This window comes from Capra hircus, chromosome 5, assembly GCF_001704415.2.
Source record: "Capra hircus breed San Clemente chromosome 5, ASM170441v1, whole genome shotgun sequence".
In the NCBI taxonomy this organism is placed as follows: Eukaryota; Metazoa; Chordata; class Mammalia; order Artiodactyla; family Bovidae; genus Capra; species Capra hircus.
Genome location: NC_030812.1, coordinates 113,257,856 through 113,275,563, shown reverse-complemented (window position 1 = coordinate 113,275,563; position 17,708 = coordinate 113,257,856). Strand labels below are relative to the sequence as shown.

Here is a 17,708-nt window from a genome sequence, read left to right as displayed (position 1 = left end):
CAGGGGTCAGGGGTGAGACGAGAGGCCAGAGGCAGCCCAGCCAGCCCGTGACTGTTCTGGAATGCCAGCGAGCATGGCCTTCCTCCCGGACAGCAGAGATGGTCTGTGTATAGGAATTCAACGAGGATCTGACACTTTTGTGTCTTTTTTTTTTTAACGACTATCTAAAGATCACAGATTAGTATGGCCTTGCTGCAGGTCAGCTGGAATCCCCTCTATATACCCTGTCGACACCAGGCTGCCCGGGCCCAGGGGTCGCCTTCTGAGGGTTGCAAACTCAATGTGCACGGGGGGCCGGAAGTAAGGAAGTGACGCAGGGCCTGGGGGTGGCCGCAGCAGGCCGGGGGCACAGCCCTGTCCAGAGGGCAGCTTCTGCTCAGCGCCTGCGCTGACCGACCGCTGCTAAGCTGAGAAATGGTCCCAGCTCGGCTAGATCTTTGCATTTTTTATGAGCAGCTATGAAAGCTCCTGATTTCTCAATGCCAACACATGTTTCAGATCTGTCAGAGGCACCGTGCGGGCCAAATAAGTCCACTGCAGGGTGGCCCTGCCCTCCCCCAGCTCAGGGTGGTTCTCAAACTGAGGTCCATAGAAACTGCGGGAGGAGCTACAGTTCTCACTCCCGAGAAGCACTCCTTAGGAGGTGAGGTTTTAAGCAGGAGAGTGAGATTCTCTGGCCACAAGACTGCAGGTGGCCTGAATGGGGAGGGTGGCCTTTGTGGCAGGGAGGGAAGGAAGGAATAACTGTCTGGGGAGAGGGGTCAGCATGGGGACCAGAGACACAAACGGCGTCTCCGCAGGTCCTGGGGGACCCATCTCGGTGCAGCCTCTTATTTCTGAAATGATGCAGCGACACCTTGTATATCTGTGCAGTCTATAGCTCCCTGCTGCTGCTGCTGCTGCTGCTGCTGAGTCACTTCAGTCGTGTCTGACTCTGTGCGACCCCATAGACGGCAGCCCCCCAGGCTCCCCCGTCCCTGGGATTCTCCAGGCAAGAACACTGGAGTGGGTTGCCAGTTCCTTCTCCAATGCATGAATGTGAAAAGTGAAAGTGAAGTCGCTCAGTCGTGTCCGACTCTTCGTGACCCCATGGACTGTAGCCTACCAGACTCCTCCATCCATGCCTTTGCATATCTGAGCCTCCCTGCCCCCAGCCTGTGGCTTGTCAGGCTGGACTGATGCACGAGGAAGCCACCCAGCCCCGGGGAAGTGTGGGTGGCGTGGCCACAGTGAGCCAGAGCCCAGCTCATCCCTTAGTTCCATGGAGCCTTGCGGCTCCACGGGGCCTTCTAATGCCCTCAGGACAGGATGTTCAGTCAGCGCCCTTCATCTGGAGGGTTGTTCCCCTTACCAGCCTGCTGAGATCCACTGTGCACAGGTACCTGGGGCGGATGTGTCTTCAGGTTTGCTGTAGTAAAATTTAGACCAACGCGAGTTCTGAAGTCCCGGTTTTTATACTGAAGACGTTCAGCGCAGAGAGGTTGAGGGCTTACTGTGGGTAACACGGCCAAGGTTCAGAGTCTACCTCCCAGCCGTGGCGCCAGAGGCTTCCCACCATCCCTGGCTGTGTCGTAATACCACAGGCAAACACAAACTCGCAGCCAGACAGCAATTTGAGGTTAATTTAGTGACACGGATAACACCACCCCCTGGACCGATGAGGGTGCCTAATTAGTCCTGAGTGACAATTAACTGCAAGGGAATTTGGGTTTCGGTCTGCAAGCACGTTCAATTCTCACTTAAGAAACTAAGATCTTAACCTGCACCTTGATATAGGTTTTCTAATGCAAGAGAAACTAATGATTTTGTTTCAGCAGATGGGGGAAACGTGCTTCCTTTTTATAGCAAATGTTTGCACTTTGGTTTGACTGCTGTTCTGCTGGGTCGACACTGTCTTCCCCAGCTCCTCCAGCACAGATGTCGGTGGTGGGGTGTCCCTGGGAGGGAAGGCCGTGCAGGCTCTGGCCAAGGGTGGGCAAAGGACAGCAGCCTCAGGGTTCAAGCCTTGGTGTGGGGTTGGGAGGGGTGGTCCCCGAGTCCTCCTCCTGGCCACACTTCTGATGTTAGACTCCTATCACGAGACCCCTGCCCTACATCCCAGTGCAGTGGAATTTCACCTGAGCCTCTAGAGGCCTCAGGCAGGTTCCTTCACCCCTCGGCTTCAGACCAGTGAGGGCGGGTTCCTCTTTCACTCCTCTTTCTCTTCATGTCCAGGGAGGGAGGGAAGTGAGTTTCCTCAACAACACATCGGCTCCTGTACCAGGCGCACCTTCTACCTGCCTCTCAGTCCTGGGGCATTCATTTAGTAATTTAGAATCTACAGGGAACGCCCATTCACTTGATTTCATTTGCATTCCAAAAAGCAATACTTAAGAAAAAATATTTTTGAAATATTAGACTGTAATATCTGCTTTATTTTTTTAATTGTAGGCATTTTCTGCATTGGATAAAGAGGACACTGGGTTTGTAAAGGCTTCGGATTTTGGACAGGTTCTTAAGGATTTCTGTTACAAACTAACAGATAACCAGTATCATTATTTTTTGAGAAAACTCAGACTTCATCTCACCCCCTACATAAATTGGAAATATTTTCTCCAGAACTTCAGCAGTTACGTTGAGGAGGTAAGAGTGTCCACAGCACATAAGCATTTCTCTTTGGAAAAGGACTAAAATTAGTCTTGGAAAAATAGATAATTGTTTAAAACCGTGTCACATAAATCGGCAGCCACCTGAGTTAATTAGCTTATTATAAATGAAAAGTTGATATTGATTCTACGTCGAGTGTCAGAAGGTACATATGTATCCTTTATTTTACTGAAATTTTATTTTACTGATTTTCAAAGAAGTTTAGGAGAGGCTTCAAAGTTCTAGGAGTCATAGATCCCTGAAGATGATCTGGTGTCCGGAGAAGTCCAGCCCTGAGGGAGCTGGGACCCACTTAGGAGACCCTTGTTGGGACCCACTGTTCCCGGCTCTGGGCCTTGCAGCAGCCAAGCCTGGGGTAGGTAGGGGTCAGCGTGGTTGTAGTGGGGTCCTGGGGGGAAGTCTGAGAGGACTTCCTGGAGGAGAGTGGATGGCTGCTGTCCACGGGGCTCTCGTTCATTCCCGGGACTACTTCTCCGGCTGCGTGAACTGTCCCTTCTTAGGCCGTTTCCTCCGTCTCTAACTGCACATGAACCAGCGTCAGTAGTGACGATCACAGGCTACTGTCAGTGGGCTTGGACCTCTTTGGCCTCCATTCTGTGCTGAGTCAGAGGGTGCTATGGTCCCTGCCTTCCTGGAAGGGGAGATAAAAACAGATGTGAAAAATACAAAAATAAGGCGGCAGCTAAATCTCAACAGGCTGTGCTGGGATGTATTTAATTGCACCCACCCACACACACACACACACACACACAGTCATAGCTGGATTCTTCTTGCCTGGAGAATTCCATGGACAGAGGAACCTGGCGATGTATTTAATTGCACACACATACACACACACACACACACACACACTGTCATAGCTGGATTCTCCTTGCCTGGAGAATTCCATGGACAGAGAAACCTGGCGGGCTACAGTCCACAGGGTCGCAAAGAGTCGGACGCGACTGTAGCGGCTTAGCACACGGGCACACGTAGCTGGAGGCTGGGGTCATTTACGACCGCACACGTGTATACAGTCAACATCTGAGTCCATGAATCCTCAATCACTTACGTGGGATAAGCTCTCGGAAGTGAGATGGCTAGAGCAAACAGGATGAACGTCCTTAAGGTCTGAGGCTCAATGCAGTGATAACGGCAGCAGCAGGGTCTGTGGGCGAGGCACTGTTGTTGACGCTTTATGCGCACGAACCGGTGTATTCTTCTGCAGTCACAAAGCGGCGCACGCTAGTAATACCCCATTTCCTGGACGAGAACGCCGGGGCATGGGTGTCAGGTCGTTGGCCAGTCACTCCCGGAGGTGGCGGCAGAGCTTGCCAGTGGCCCCCGACACCTGGCTCCCGCCTCCGGGCTCCTAAATGCTGTGCCAGCTCCTCTGGGGACTGCAAAGAGTTTCATCTTTGCCATTTAGATGGTCATTCCTGTGTACTATTGTGTTTCCTGGTTTAAAACTATACATATATATATATATACATACATATATAGATATATACATATGACATTATATCAAACTCTGTCTTCAGAGCTTTAGGTTTTCTTGCTGTACTATCAGGAATTTAGGATTTATTCATGTCATTACATTGGCGTCAGTTCACTCACTGAAGCTGCTGTAGAACTAGCCAGTGAAGTGACAAGTGGATACATTCTGTTGAGTGAGCAAACCCTATTCAGTTGTCCTGCTGCTCACGGCAGGCAGGTGGTTTGCCGTTTTCTCCGCAGCAAGCAGAGCACAGTCAGCCTTCCGTGACTGTGTCCTTCGCACACTCAGGGTCACTCCGCGTGGACCGACTGGGTCGGGGAGGGGGCGGGACGGCACAGGTTCAGCTCCACACACCCCCACGGTGGCTGCAGCGATCAGTGTGTACTCCTGCTGGCCCTGCGGGAGAGCTCCCCACGCACCATATCCTGGAGCCCTGGGTATTATCAAGATTCAGTGTCTGCCAACACTTGCTAATGTTATCAGCCACCCAGGCTCCCTCCTCTGGGAACTGCCTAAAAGGGCCCACTTCTTTGTCGGGTGGTCATTGTAAATATCTCCCCCCGATCTGTGAATTGTCTTTTCTCTTTGTTTATGGTGACTCTCCCTATTTTTATGTGACATATCTTTTCGCTGATTTTGAAAGAAATACCTGTTGAGAAAACTTTTGAAAATACAAGTGTTAAAAAAAAAAAATAAGAAAACAGTCATTTAACCCCACGATGATGGTGCAACAGTAACAAGCTCCATCCTACTGAGCGAGACCTTCTGAGCTCCGGGTCCACCCCGTGCATCACCTCACCTGGGACGAGGGAGGGGATGGGTGGAGCAGGTGGGCTCGGAAGTCGGGTACCACCCGCCTGCTTCCTCAGCCGGGTGGATGCCAGGCAGTTCAGCTTCCGAGCTGGTGGTCTTCCCAGGGCCCAGGGGCTGCTTCGGAGAGCTTGTTCGCCTATTTCTAGTGCATCCCCGCCCCGTTCTTTTATTGTCGTGAAACACGTAGACTGTAAGTGTCACCGTCTTATCCTTTTCCAAGTGCACAGCCCAGGGGCATTAAGTCCACCCATGTTGCTGTGTAATCATCTCCAGAACTCTCTTGATCTTGCAAAACCAAGCCTCTGTCCCCATTAAACACTTAACTCCCGACCCCTCTCCCCCAGTCTCTGGCAAACACCGTTCTGCTTTCTCTATGAACCTGACAACTTTAGGTGCCTCGGATGAGTGAAATCATAACGGTATCTGTCCTTTCGTGTCTGGCATGGTTCTCTAAGCGTAATGCCTTCAGAGTTCATCCTTTTGTAGCACGTGTCAGAACGCCCTTCCTTGTTAAGTCTCATAATATCTGTTGTGTGGATAGACTGTATTTTGCTTACCCATTCACCTATCAGCACTCACTTGGGTTGCTTCCAAGTTTTACCGCCTGTGAATAATGCCGCCGTGAACCTGAGCATACAAACCGAATGCGTGTTTTTACACAGTGGAGGTTACGCTGTAGGTGTAATCGCATATCTTGCTTTTTTTCTCCTTAACATTACATGTCACTTCAAGTTCTTCCAAACACGAGTTAAATGTCTGTATAACATTCCATTGACTCTTTATTTTTAAGCATTTAGAGTTTTTTTCCCCCAAGTTTTTGAGATTGTCATTTACTTTGCAGTGAACACCTTGTATGTCTATGTCCACATTTTGGATTTTTTCTCCTAAAGAAGGAAACTGAGAAATGAAATAACTGGGTTCAAAGGATAGGAATGCTTTTATTGATCTTGAAAGCAGCCCCATTTAAAGAAAATAATTTCTTCTTCTGTGAGGTTGCATCCTATGAAATTGCTGTCTTTAGAGCCTAAATGATTGACTACTGACAATTTCATATGGTTTAAGCTAAAAGTGATAGTTGCCGTTTGTATCCATTTACATGATTAGCAATCATTGTGATGGAGAAAATTAAAGTCACCCCTCGGGATAAAGTGTTAACATTTGGAATGAAAGTGTTAATCACTCAGTCATGTCTGACTCTTTGCAACCCCATGGACTGTAGCCTGCCAAGCGCTCCTCTGTCCATGGGATTCTCCAGGCAAAAATACTGGAGTGGGTTGCCACGCCCTCCTCCAGGGGATCTTCCCGACCCAGGGATCGAACCTGGGCCTCCTGCATTGCAGGCGGATTCTTTACCACCAGGAAAGCCCAGTATTTTGGTATATTTACCTCTAGTCTTCTTCCCGATACAGATATCCTTTGGCGGCGGAGCGGGGCCGGGGTGGGGGGGGGGGGTGCGGGTCAAGGACAGGGAGCATGTGCTGCTGAACTAGGGGGTTGTTGGGGCTTTTCCTCAACTCTTAAAAGACTTTTTCTTAAACACACATTTATTATTTGTATCAAAGTAGTATATGCCCATATAGAAAAAAAAAAGGAATTGTTGCAAAAGATTTCAGAACAGAGACCACTTGATCAGCTGTTCACCCCAGTCCCATCCCACAAAGCAGCCCCTGTAACACCCTGCTGGGTGCTGATACCTCCTTATCCCTCAGCTTCTTGTCCCCCCAGTTTCTTAGCCATCCCCCCCCCGGAACTTTCACCATTTCCCACCCCAGCACCCAGCCTCTCCTCTAGGCCCCTGCACATCCCTCCCGGAGCTGCCTCTTCCCCTCCCATGACATCACTGGCATTTCCGCGTCAACAGTGTGTCTCTAAAGCGTGGATCTGGTGGGATGTGCCCCCTCCCACCCACTTTGTCCATCAGCCAGGGCTTCTGGTGGGCCGCTGTGCACCCAGCACTGGGCAGGGTCCTGAGGTAAGCCATTGAGCCAGGCCTGTATCCTAGCAAGAGAGACAGATGAGCAATGAGAACACGTATCAGATGTCAGCATCTGATCTGTGCTGTGGGGTCAGATAAAGCTGGGCAGAGGAGGGCCCGGTGAGAAGGGGACGTCTGAGCTGAGACCCAGTGGAGAGGAGGGAGGAAGCTGCGTGACCACTGGTGGGGGGCGGCGCCCTGGAGAGCCCGGCTGGCTTGAAGTTTGGCTGCCGGGGCTGGGGCGAGGGGCAGGGCAGAGAGGGCCAGGAGCAGGCGCCCAGGGAGCGATGGGGTGGGCGGCCTTGTAGCACTTTGAACCGCATGGAGACCCAGAGAAGGTTTGGGGAGAAGGGTGTCGTGACCATGCGGGGCCTCGGGGGAGAAGACCCGGGGGCCGGGGGCCAGCAGGGAGGCTCCTTTGGCAAGTGGAAGGCAAGAGAACGAGTCAGGAGCAGGCCTTCGACTGAGGAAGGAGGCAGGGGGCAGGTGTCCTGGGGCATCACCAATGCCCCATCGCTGGACTCACAGTGGCTTCCAGGCCTCCAACTGCTACAGCGTGGCCTTGCCAAGCACCCATGAGCACGTGCCCAAACCCTTCCCATGGGCCCCCCTGGCCACGCGGAGTCCTCACGGGCCCCGTCCAGAGGTTGCACCCTTGGCAGCGGAGGAGGTCCGACCCTGCTCACGGGTCCCTCTGAGCATCTCTGCCGGCTCTGGAGTCCCTGAGCCCGCAGAGCCTCGAGTGTTGCCCCCTGCTTCCCCCCATGCTTGTTCTACCTGATCTCATCTCGGAGTCCCCTGCACCTCCGGAAGCACCTTGCTGAACATTCCTAAGAGGAGGCTTTGGGACTAATTGTAACGCGGGTGACGGCAGGAAGTGTGCTTCGAGACAGAAGGGAGCCAGGGGGCTGGAGGGGCTGCAGCAGGGATGCCGGCACCCCCCGGCCCACTGCTCGGCCTGTCTGCATGCACTAGGCACTTGAGGTGAAATGGTATCAGCCCCTGAACTGTCTCGGGGAGGAGGTGTGAAGATGGAGGTGCCTTTACCAGAAGAGCAAGTTGAGGCTGGGACTGCTCGCCTGAAGGATGGGGCACGGGCCGACCACGGATGTTCCGGGCACGTCCATCTGCTGTTGGGGGAGGGGGCAGGGGCAGACCACCTGGGCCCCGCACCCCTCGCTCCAGAATTCAGGTCCCAGACCCTGGAGACATCTCAGCAGGGACACGGTCAGCTCCCACGAGGGTGGACTGGGATGGCGAGGCGGCTGTGGACGAGCCAGGACCTGCCCCACCTGGTGGCAATTTCAGAAGATAGTTGCAGGCCAACGACCATTCTTGACAGAAGGAAAAGAAGTTAACTAACAACAGGAACAGTTAATGCATCCTCCTCGAGCTCATTAAAAACGACACCAGCCATCCCTTCCTCTAGGGGATGCATGGGCGGCAAGTAATTAAAAGGAGATTACCGAAATGTAATTAAGGCAGTTGGGACCTCTCGAGGAAGTTCGCCGTGAATAATCCCCGGCTGAACTGAACCCGCTCTTGGAGAAGGGACAGCTGCAGAGGTAGGGGAGGCGGCGCGAAAGGCCTTGCGGGAGCTGGGAGCACCCGGAGCGTGAAGACGGCGGCTTCACCCGTCTCTTAGATGGGGTGCCAGATGCCCCCCCAAACCTGTATAGATCTGTCTCCTGTGTCCATCACACACTTCAGGGAAAAACGCCTCAGCTCCCATCACACCAAATGCTGCGGTACTTTCCAGATCCCAGGGTGCAGCTGAGCCCCGGCGTTTCGGCCCCCGCTGCCCCGTGGCACACCCCTGAAGCGCTCCTCAAAGTGGCGGGGGGCGCATAGCCAGTACAGATCGACCATCCTAGCATTGGCTCCACGTGTGGGCCCCGCGTTCCCCCCAGGGACCCCGCACCACCACCCAGCCCTGAGCCCACAAGCTGTGGACCACCGAGGCAGGCACCGGTCAGCTTTGCCAGCCAGAATCAGGATGAGACACATTCGCCTAGGTGGCACCAAAGAGGAACAAGGAGGTATTATGAAAACCGAAGCGCTCCCAGGGCCTTGGTTGCAAAGTAAAGAAAGATTAACCAGGACAAGCCGTGGACGTCAGCACCAACACCTTTCTCACAAGATTCTCGCAAGCTGGGTGAAGACGTCACCTGAGTGTCTGCCCTCAGCAAATACCTCTTTTTCATTTCTGGGAAAAACATTTTACCTTCAAAAAGCTACGTGCGAGCTATATAGAGTATCACCTTGTTTGTAGAAAATCATTTCTGTTTAACATTTAAGTCTTAAAGTGAAATTTCAGTATCCTTGGTGAATATAAAATAATGCTCAGAGCAGACATAGAATTTTTAAAAGACACAGTAGGAACCCGTATAAAATCTTTCTACTTTATTACCATGGAAATAATGAAATTTTTAACAAAGTGCATCCTTATTCAATGCAGAGTGATTATTTTGCCACATTTTAGCTAACCGAGACCCGGTGAGATCAGTCCTTACCTGGTGTTTATAATATATCACCTCTGAACTTATCCAGCGAGAGATTAAGCAACTTGGAGGTGATTTTTTTCCAAGAGAGAATTTAAGGTTGTAGTTTTCAACCAAAGAAGAGACTGTAACCCACATCAGAATGGTTGTAATCTTTCATGAGCATCATGTTTATATTGGTTGCCAACAGTGTTACTTTGATTTATTTTTCTTTTTATTGTAAGTATAATGGTGTCCATGTATTTTTAATGAATATTGTAAAGAATGGGGACATTTCCTTTTCAGGAAAAGGCCCAAAGATTATTGGAAATAAATTAAACAAATTATTAAGATATGCCATTCCAGTTATTTACTCTTTCCCCTGATGCCAAAAAAAAAAAAAACCAAGTGCTCTAGATATAATTTGGGGGATTTTTGAATGTTTCCCCTAAATTTCACTGACTTTCCACTTGCAATGGAATACTTGCTTCCTGTTGTCATTGTTGTCCTGGAGACGGTCGAGGACACGGGAGCATGGGAGGGATAACTCAGGTCACTTGGACACTTGGGGTGACCTTGGTGACAGTGCAGGGTGAGGGGCTCTGGGCCACCATGCCTGAGCTAAAGGAAAAGAAACACAGTCAACCGCCTGGAATGAAAATGACACCGTCACACCAGGGGAGCAGTCAGGGGCCAGCCTGCTCAGGTTACCTGACCACCAGTCAGCATGACACACTGTCCTTCTCATGAGGTTAAAATGCACGTGTGCATGCTAAGTTGCTTCAGTCGTGTCTGACTCTTTGTGACCCTATGGACTGGGCTCCTCTGTCCATGGGATTCTCTTAGGCGAGAGCGCTGGAGGGGGCTGCCGTGCCCTCCGCATGGGATCTTCCAGCCCAGGGATCGAGCCCGAGTCTCTCTTGTCTCCTGCACTGGTAGGCGGTTTCTTTACCACTAGCACCACCTGCGAAAGACCCAGTTCTCCCAAACCCGAGTGGTTGAAGCACCCCACAGTCCAGGGCCCCACCTGGACCTGGAGCTGCCAGTCAGAAGGAAGAGCAGTGCCCCCCGCCACCCGCGCCTTCGTCAGCTTCCAGGAGGGGTGGGCGGTCGGGAGGACTGGGCACCCGCTGCTCTAGCAGCTGCCAGACAGGCCCCGGCTGGAAGCGGGACGGGCTCGCCCGCCAAAGCAGACTCAGCCTGGTCTCCACGCACCTCGCAGAAAAGCAAAGGGGCCGTGCCAGGCTTGCAGCCACCTGAACCCGCTCACCGCCAGCAGGGCCAGCCTCAGCCCGTCTCCAGGGGGCCCTGGGCAACTCCTCCAGTACCTCACGAGCATTCCCCTGGTATCCGGGCTGGCATTCCCTCCCTATTCGTACCTAGGCGGGATGCTCTCTGCCTGTTCAAGTAAGCAGACTGTGGTGTAGACTCTGCCCCAGAGACCCTCACTCATTTTGTCCCTCCAGGGATTTGTGATCCAATTCAGTTGCCTTGTTTGGATCAATTAAACACCAGCATTGAGCTGTACTACTGATTCTACAAGGTCGTGACCGTATCAGGAAGCTAGGAGTCAATCTAAGAAGTCGTCGTCCCAAGCAAGCCTTGCAGAGCAAATCCAGGATAGCACTTGAGTCTTAACTGTTACCCTGTACCTGCGTGTCTGGCTTGGAGGGGAGCTGCTTGGGTTCTGGCTTTAACTGCCCCATTCAACTGGGAGCTTCTTACCTCCCCACGTTTAGCAAATGTGAACAACGATGTGCGAGGCCCTGGGCCAGCCCTGGTGTCCAGGCTGGTAGGAGGACAGGTGAGCATGCACACACCTCCCCAGGGGCTAGGACTGCTCTGGCAGAAATGGCTCCAACCATTCATGAAGGAACCAGAAAGCTCCACCTCTTGGCCTTCACTGAGGCCTGAATATGAATGGTCCCTGATAAGAGACTCGGAGGAGGAAGCGCGTCACCTCCCTGGTGATTCTGCCCAGCCAGTTCCTGCATTTTCTTGCCACCCACAGTCAGATACCAACGTCCAAACAGAGGCTGATACCCACTGGGCATGTGCTGTAAGCCCAGCTCTGTTCCAGGCACTTTACCTGAATTAACTCAGCTCATCCTCTTAAGAACCCTTTCCAGTTCAGTTCAGTTCAGTCACTCAGTCGTGTCTGAGCTCAGTCCCATGGACTGCAGCACGCCAGGCCTCCCTGTCCATCACCAACTTCCAGAGTTTACTCAAACTCAGGTCCATTGAGTCAATGATGCCATCCAGCCATCTCATCCTCTGTCATTCCCTTCTCCTGCCCTCAATCTTTACCAGCATCAGAGTCTTTTCAAATGAGTCAGCTCTTCGCATCAGGTGGCCAAAGTATTGGAGTTTCAGCCTCAACATCAGTCATTCCAATGAACACCCAGGACTGATCTCCTTTAGGATGGACTGGTTGGATCTCCTTGCAGTCCAAGGGACTCTCCAGAGTCTTCTCCCGCACCGCAGAGGGGCCAACAGGAACAGAGAGCTTCAGCATGTATTCCCGGTTGCACAGCTAGAAGCACCAGGGCCAGGATTAGAAATCCAGCCAGCACCAGGCCCCTGCTCGCAGCTTGCTGCTGTCAGTCTGAGTGTCTGAGTGTCGACCATACAGGGCTGCTGTTCTGGTTAAGCGAGTTAATGCGGAAGAAGCTTTGCATGGTCCTGAACATAGCAAACACCAAATGTCTGCATTATTATTTTCATTCTCTCCTCTGTCATTGAGTGCCCGGTTAGTGTACAATGTTCAGTAATGATGTGATTACACAGCGTGTAATTTGTTTGGGTGGAAGAATTCATTTTCATAGTTTCATAAATGACTTCAGCCAGGAGTTTATTGAATCATTAAAGGGTCGCAGGGGTAGCTTAAGTGTTTCCTCTGTTTCTCTGCATTTTATGGCACTTTCGTGCTACCGAAGGGTCTATGGATTGGGTGTTGGCAGACGCGTCAAGTGGGTCCTCTGCGAATTTTGAGCTGTGGAGGGGAAGTGAGCCCAGGGAGCCGGAGTGGGAGGCCCTCGATCTACATGGTCAGGGCAGGGGAGGCAGAAAGCGCTCTCTGATGAGCTCTCGGTGCATCCGGACGTCAGGAGTTGGGCTTCCCAGGTGTCAGGATCAGTGCACGCAGAGACCCGAGATGGGAAACCCATACTTTGGGAACAGCTGGAGTGAGGGTTTAGGGCCGGGGTGAAGAGAAGGAGAGGGAGGGAGATGTGAGGTGGGGACAGAGGGTCCCGGAGGGAGGCCACGGGGCAGGGCTCTGGGGTGGGTCTCCCCTGTGCCTTCATGGGCATCCCAAAGCATCAGCTTCTCCAGGCAGGGGCTGGCCTCAGCCGTTCAGGTCCCCATGCCTGGGACAGAGGCCCGCAGTAGGCCCTCAGTCTGTGTTGATGCCTTTCTTGGGTAGGCTCTGTACTCGTGCGTGTGGTGGGGGCTGGGGCCATGGGAGGATGGGAGAGCACAGCTCTGAAGTCAGGCCATGTTGAGCTCCCTCATCAGCTCACAGGGGAGCAGCCCAGGTCCTGATCTCTTCAGGGAGAAGCCCCACTTACTTATCTAGAAACAGGGAGGACACAGCTGCCCCCAAGGGCAAGGAGAGGGTCAGAGGCGCTGCCGCAATGCTGCAGCTCAGAGTCTGGATGAAAGAGCACCGCAAAAGGTGGCTCCCAGGACTGGGTCTCAGTAAACCTGGGTTCAGTTTGAAGCTTGCAACTTGGCTTGAGTGGAGCCCTTCCAAAGGAAAAGGAAGCTGAAATCTCCAGATCTGGGTCTGTTCATCGCCCAGAAAGAATCCCTGCTCGGTCAGAGACCCCAGGGTGGGCAGGTCACATCCCAGGAAACCCGAGTGGTACCTGCAGTTCTGGCATATCTCTCTCACTTCTGCATGCAGCGTGCTGAACTGCCAAGGCCGATCCGTCCATCACTAAGGCCTCCAGACCTCCCGATACCCGAGTGTCCACCCTTGGCCCCATGCGCGGGGGTCCCTGGGAGCTGCTGAAGTTGGTTCCTTGATCCAGCGGGAGGCGTCTGTATCAGCACAGTTGCACGCAGAGCTTTCACTTTATTTTCATCTAGATTTTTTAAATGTTTTATCCTTTTTTTTTGACAGGCAGTTTTGCTGCTGTTGTTATTTTTAGCATTCATTAATTCACTGTAAATACAAATGAAGATACAGTACAATTAATTTGTTTGCTAATCAAAATATTTGATGAAATGAAGCAATTTTTCAATTCTTAGAAGTAATTACACTGTTCTTTAAAAGGAAGAGGAAGAATTCTTTACCGAGTATTTCTAATTAGGAGTTTTTGCTACCTGCTGGGTTCTTATTCTGTATGAAATTTCAGGATTTTTTTTTTTTACTCCTCCTCTAAGGAATCATGGGAAAAAACTGTTTAATTGTCTCCCTAAGTATTCAGAACAAAACTTAGTAGAAGAATCATGCAGTCTGATTAGCTTAATTATATCCTTCCTAAGACTTAAATCAATATACCGATGTGTTTCTAACCCGAGAGCTGGAGCAGGCCTTGCTGAACCATGTGGTCCCAGCCAGGTGAAGGCCACCTTGGACGCCCACAGCACGAGCGACATCAAGTCCTTTTGCTCGGTGACCGTCAAGGAGCAGTGAGAGCCAAAAGGCCCCCTTGTCTTCTCTGCAGTCTGAGCTCAGTACCTTTTATTCCTCACTGGCCAGAAATTCAGAACCGAATCAGTCAGCGTCGCTGTGTAACAGAGAGCCCCAGCACCGCCAGGACTGTAAACACTTGTTCAGCTTTTGCCTGTGGGCTGGCTGGCCTGGGCTCAGCTCTGGTGGCCTCCCTGGGATGTCTCTGCTCCCTGGGACCAGAGTGAAGCAGGTGAGCTCCTCTCAAGACAGCACCACAGACACAGCAGGGCTTGCTGACCATGCAAAGTCTTCTTAATGCTTCGACCCCGTGGCTCTGGCTGACGTTCCCTTGGCCAAAGCAGTCGTATGGCTGAGCGCAAAGCTGTGGGATAGGGAACCATTCTCAGCTCTTCGGTGGGAGGAAACCCAGAGCCGCGTGGCAAAGGCTGTGGGGACGGGAGCTGAGGAAGCAGGCCTTGAGTGCCCCGTGCCTCCAGGAAGCATACACTCACGTGTCTCCATCTCCAGCTGCACTGGATCTCTGGACAGTTCGCCCACCCTCCCTGACGTGTTCTTGCTTCCCTGTTGTCTAGAGAAGTTGCTTAGGATACTATGTCATGGAAAATTGATAAGTCAGCGAAGACATGGCTGGACATAATTTATTGACAGGGTACTAGAAGGCTCTTTTCTAAAATCACTCCCTTAATAGAGCTATTGAAATGAGAGTACAATGAACCCGAACATGAGCTAACAGAATTCCCGGGTCAGTGAGCCGTCCAGAGCCCACCCTGCCTGTGTCGCTGATTCTCGTCCTTGGCTAACTTTCCCCAGCTGGTTTGAACTGGGGGGCACAGGCTTCTCCCTTGGGGTTTCCCCATGCGTGTGTGCTCAGTTGCTAAGCCATGTCCACCTCTTTTGCAGCCCCGTGGATTGCAGCCAGCCAGGCTCCTCTGTCCGTGGGATTTCCCAGGCAAGAATACTGGAGTGGGTGGCCACGCCCTCCTCCAGGGGACCTTCCTGTCCCAGGGACCAAACCCATAACCCCCTTCAAATATGAGTTCCCCACAGCAGAGCCAGAGCTGATTCCGGAACCAGTGGGGTGCTCCCTGTCTTTCCCCTGTCTCCTGGAGTGATTCTCGTGGGGAGTTCCCTCCGACTGGTGTGGCTGTCACGACACTACAGACGGAGAGCCTTGGCCCAGAGAAGTGAGGCACCTGCATAAGGTCCAGCTGGAAGATGGGAGAGCAGGGCGGTACCCTGGCCATCCCGAATCTGAGCCCACGGCAGGCCCGAGGCCGCTGGCTAGAAGCCCAGGTTCTCCCCCGCCCCGGGGTGTGTGACCACATCTAGACCAGGCTCCCACCCCGGGCAGGTTGGCTTAGCCTGCAGGCCAGAGCACGTGCCAGGTACCTCTCCCTTCCGATGGCTTGCGACAGAGACCGTGGCAGCCAGGAGCCAGGACTCAAACCTACGTCTGCCCCGCCTCCTGACTCAGGCCAAAATGTCTCTTAAAAAGCCGGCAGGAGCGGCGCGAAGGCCGCCCGTGCCGGCCAGCCATCGGGTGAAGCGCCGCATGTGTCATCCTGTTGAGATCTGAGGCTGCCCTTGGAGACTGTTCGGTTTTATCCCCATGGGTAAAGGGAGGGCGGAGGGTGTGCGTCTTGCTCGAGGCCACTGGAAAGAGCCGTGCGGAGCTCTGTTCAGCCCTGGCCGGCGCCAAAGCCCTCAGTTGACCATGAGCTGTCCTCACCATCCACCCCGGCCCCTCAGCTGGACCGGCCCAGCCTCTGACCTTCTTTGGCTCGATCCAAATCAGCCAAAACTTGGATTCCTGGTGTGGCTTCACTGACAGTGCTCCAGAGGCATGTGCGACCATCCCTTTTTCCTATTCCATGTCAGGCGCTGAGTGATGATGGCAAGTGCGGCCTGAGCCCCAGGGGGACAGGACAGGTTCGGGGGGGGGGCCTGCACTGAGCCTGTAAGCTTCCCCCGATGGTCACCAAGCACTGGGGAGGGGCTTTGAGCTGGGGCAGAAGAGGTAGGGGCTTTGAGCTGGGGCAGAAGAGGTAGCTCTGGGAATTCAGCACAGGTCTCCCTCTGACCCCCCAACTCAGGCCGCCTCCCTCTGACCCCCAATCCAGGCTGCCTCCCTCTGACCCCCCAATCCAGGCTGCCTCCCTCTGACCCCCCAATCCAGGCTGCCTCCCTCTGACCCCCAGTCCATGCCGTCTCCCTCTGACCCCCCAGTCCAGGCTGCCTCCCTCTGACCCCCCAGTCCATGCCGTCTCCCTCTGACCCCCCAATCCAGGCTGCCTCCCTCTGACCCCCCAATCCAGGCTGCCTCCCTCTGACCCCCAGTCCATGCCGCCTCCCTCTGACCCCCCAATCCAGGCTGCCTCCTTCTGACCCCGCACTGGTTGGAGCCGCCTCTTGGGTGAGTCCAAGCAGTAGCAGGATTTAGAACCACTGGATTTCACTGTAAAGCTTGGTTTTTACTAAATGAGATACTTGGCTACATTTGAGTCCAAGCAAAGCTCCGCAGACGCGCGGTGCTATTAGCCGGCTCTTTGCTGACTGTGTGCTTCCTGCCGTGGCGCATTTTTCCTTTTATGTATTGTGCTACTGCTGCCGGTAGTCACAAAGGGGACGGGGAGTTTTCTTTTCGGCGCAGGTGGTCTGTATTTCTCTGTGATATCAAGAGGGACAAGTGTTTAGTAAAACAAGGATCTATACGAATACCCTTGAAAAAATGAGAGAGGATTCCTTCCAAACATGGAAATCATCCTGTAATTGGGTCAAACAGTAGTGCATAAGATTCCACTATTTTTTTTTTCTCTCTCATTTGTAAAGTCACCGGAAGAGCCTTGCAAGCATCCAGTTGTCAGATGACGGGCTGCAGGAGGAGCGGACCCACCGCTCCCGCTCCAGACAGTCGTGGGGACGGAAGCAGGCGCCCGACGCCCCATCCCTTCCCCAAGCTGTCTTGCAGCTGTGATCCCTATCCTGAGGAGGCCTTTTATGTAAAGCGTAGTTGGTTTTGGAAAGTGACATTTGCATCTGAAGATAGTGGTGTCTTTTCTGATGAGGAGAAACATTGCTTCCAGTTATAGAAAAAGCCCTATTTTCCCCCATTCAGATAGAACAGTCACGTGACAAGTGCCAGGGACACAAAAGCGCCAGACCAAGAGCCATCTGTCCCTCCCCGGCGTCTCCAGTCACCCGGAGCGCGGCTTTGCAAAAAAGCAAGGTGGGGACCAGAACATGGGTGCCTGACTGCCTCAAGCCCAGTGCCCCTGATGGGCAAGCCGGGAGGCCCTGCCCTCCCGAGGCCAGTGGGTGCCCCGGGTGGCATGGGGTGGGGAGGGCTGGGACTGTATGCCCAGGGTCCGGGGACTTTCTGGTCCCAGGCTGGTCCCGCGTGCACCAGGGCGATGGCCATGGTGCCGCTGGGGCGGGGCCCCCGGTGACCTCTGTTTCAGTTTGTGCCCTGTTTGTAGTTTCCAAGTTTTCTGCCATGAACACAAAATATAATCACCTCTGCTGGCAGCCCAAGAATATTCTCCAACCGGCCGTGAAACCAGCTTTGGGACAAATCCGAGTCGCCCTCCCTCTCTGCGTCCTCAGCCTGGCCCCTGGTGTGGCTCTGGGGGCTTGGGGAAGAGAACTGGGGGGTGCAGGAGGCCAGCGCTGCTCCCC

General features: G+C 53.1%; 1 protein-coding gene across 1 annotated transcript in view; it reads left to right on the top strand.

Annotated features, from left to right (window-relative positions):
* Nucleotides 1-17,708, top strand: part of EFCAB6 (EF-hand calcium binding domain 6) — a 257,461-nt gene that overhangs the window by 213,723 nt on the left and 26,030 nt on the right. The window contains exon 26 of the mRNA XM_013964311.2: nucleotides 2,431-2,622. Within this exon, the coding sequence (XP_013819765.2) occupies nucleotides 2,431-2,622 (192 nt within the window). The remainder of the gene's footprint in view (nucleotides 1-2,430; nucleotides 2,623-17,708) is intronic.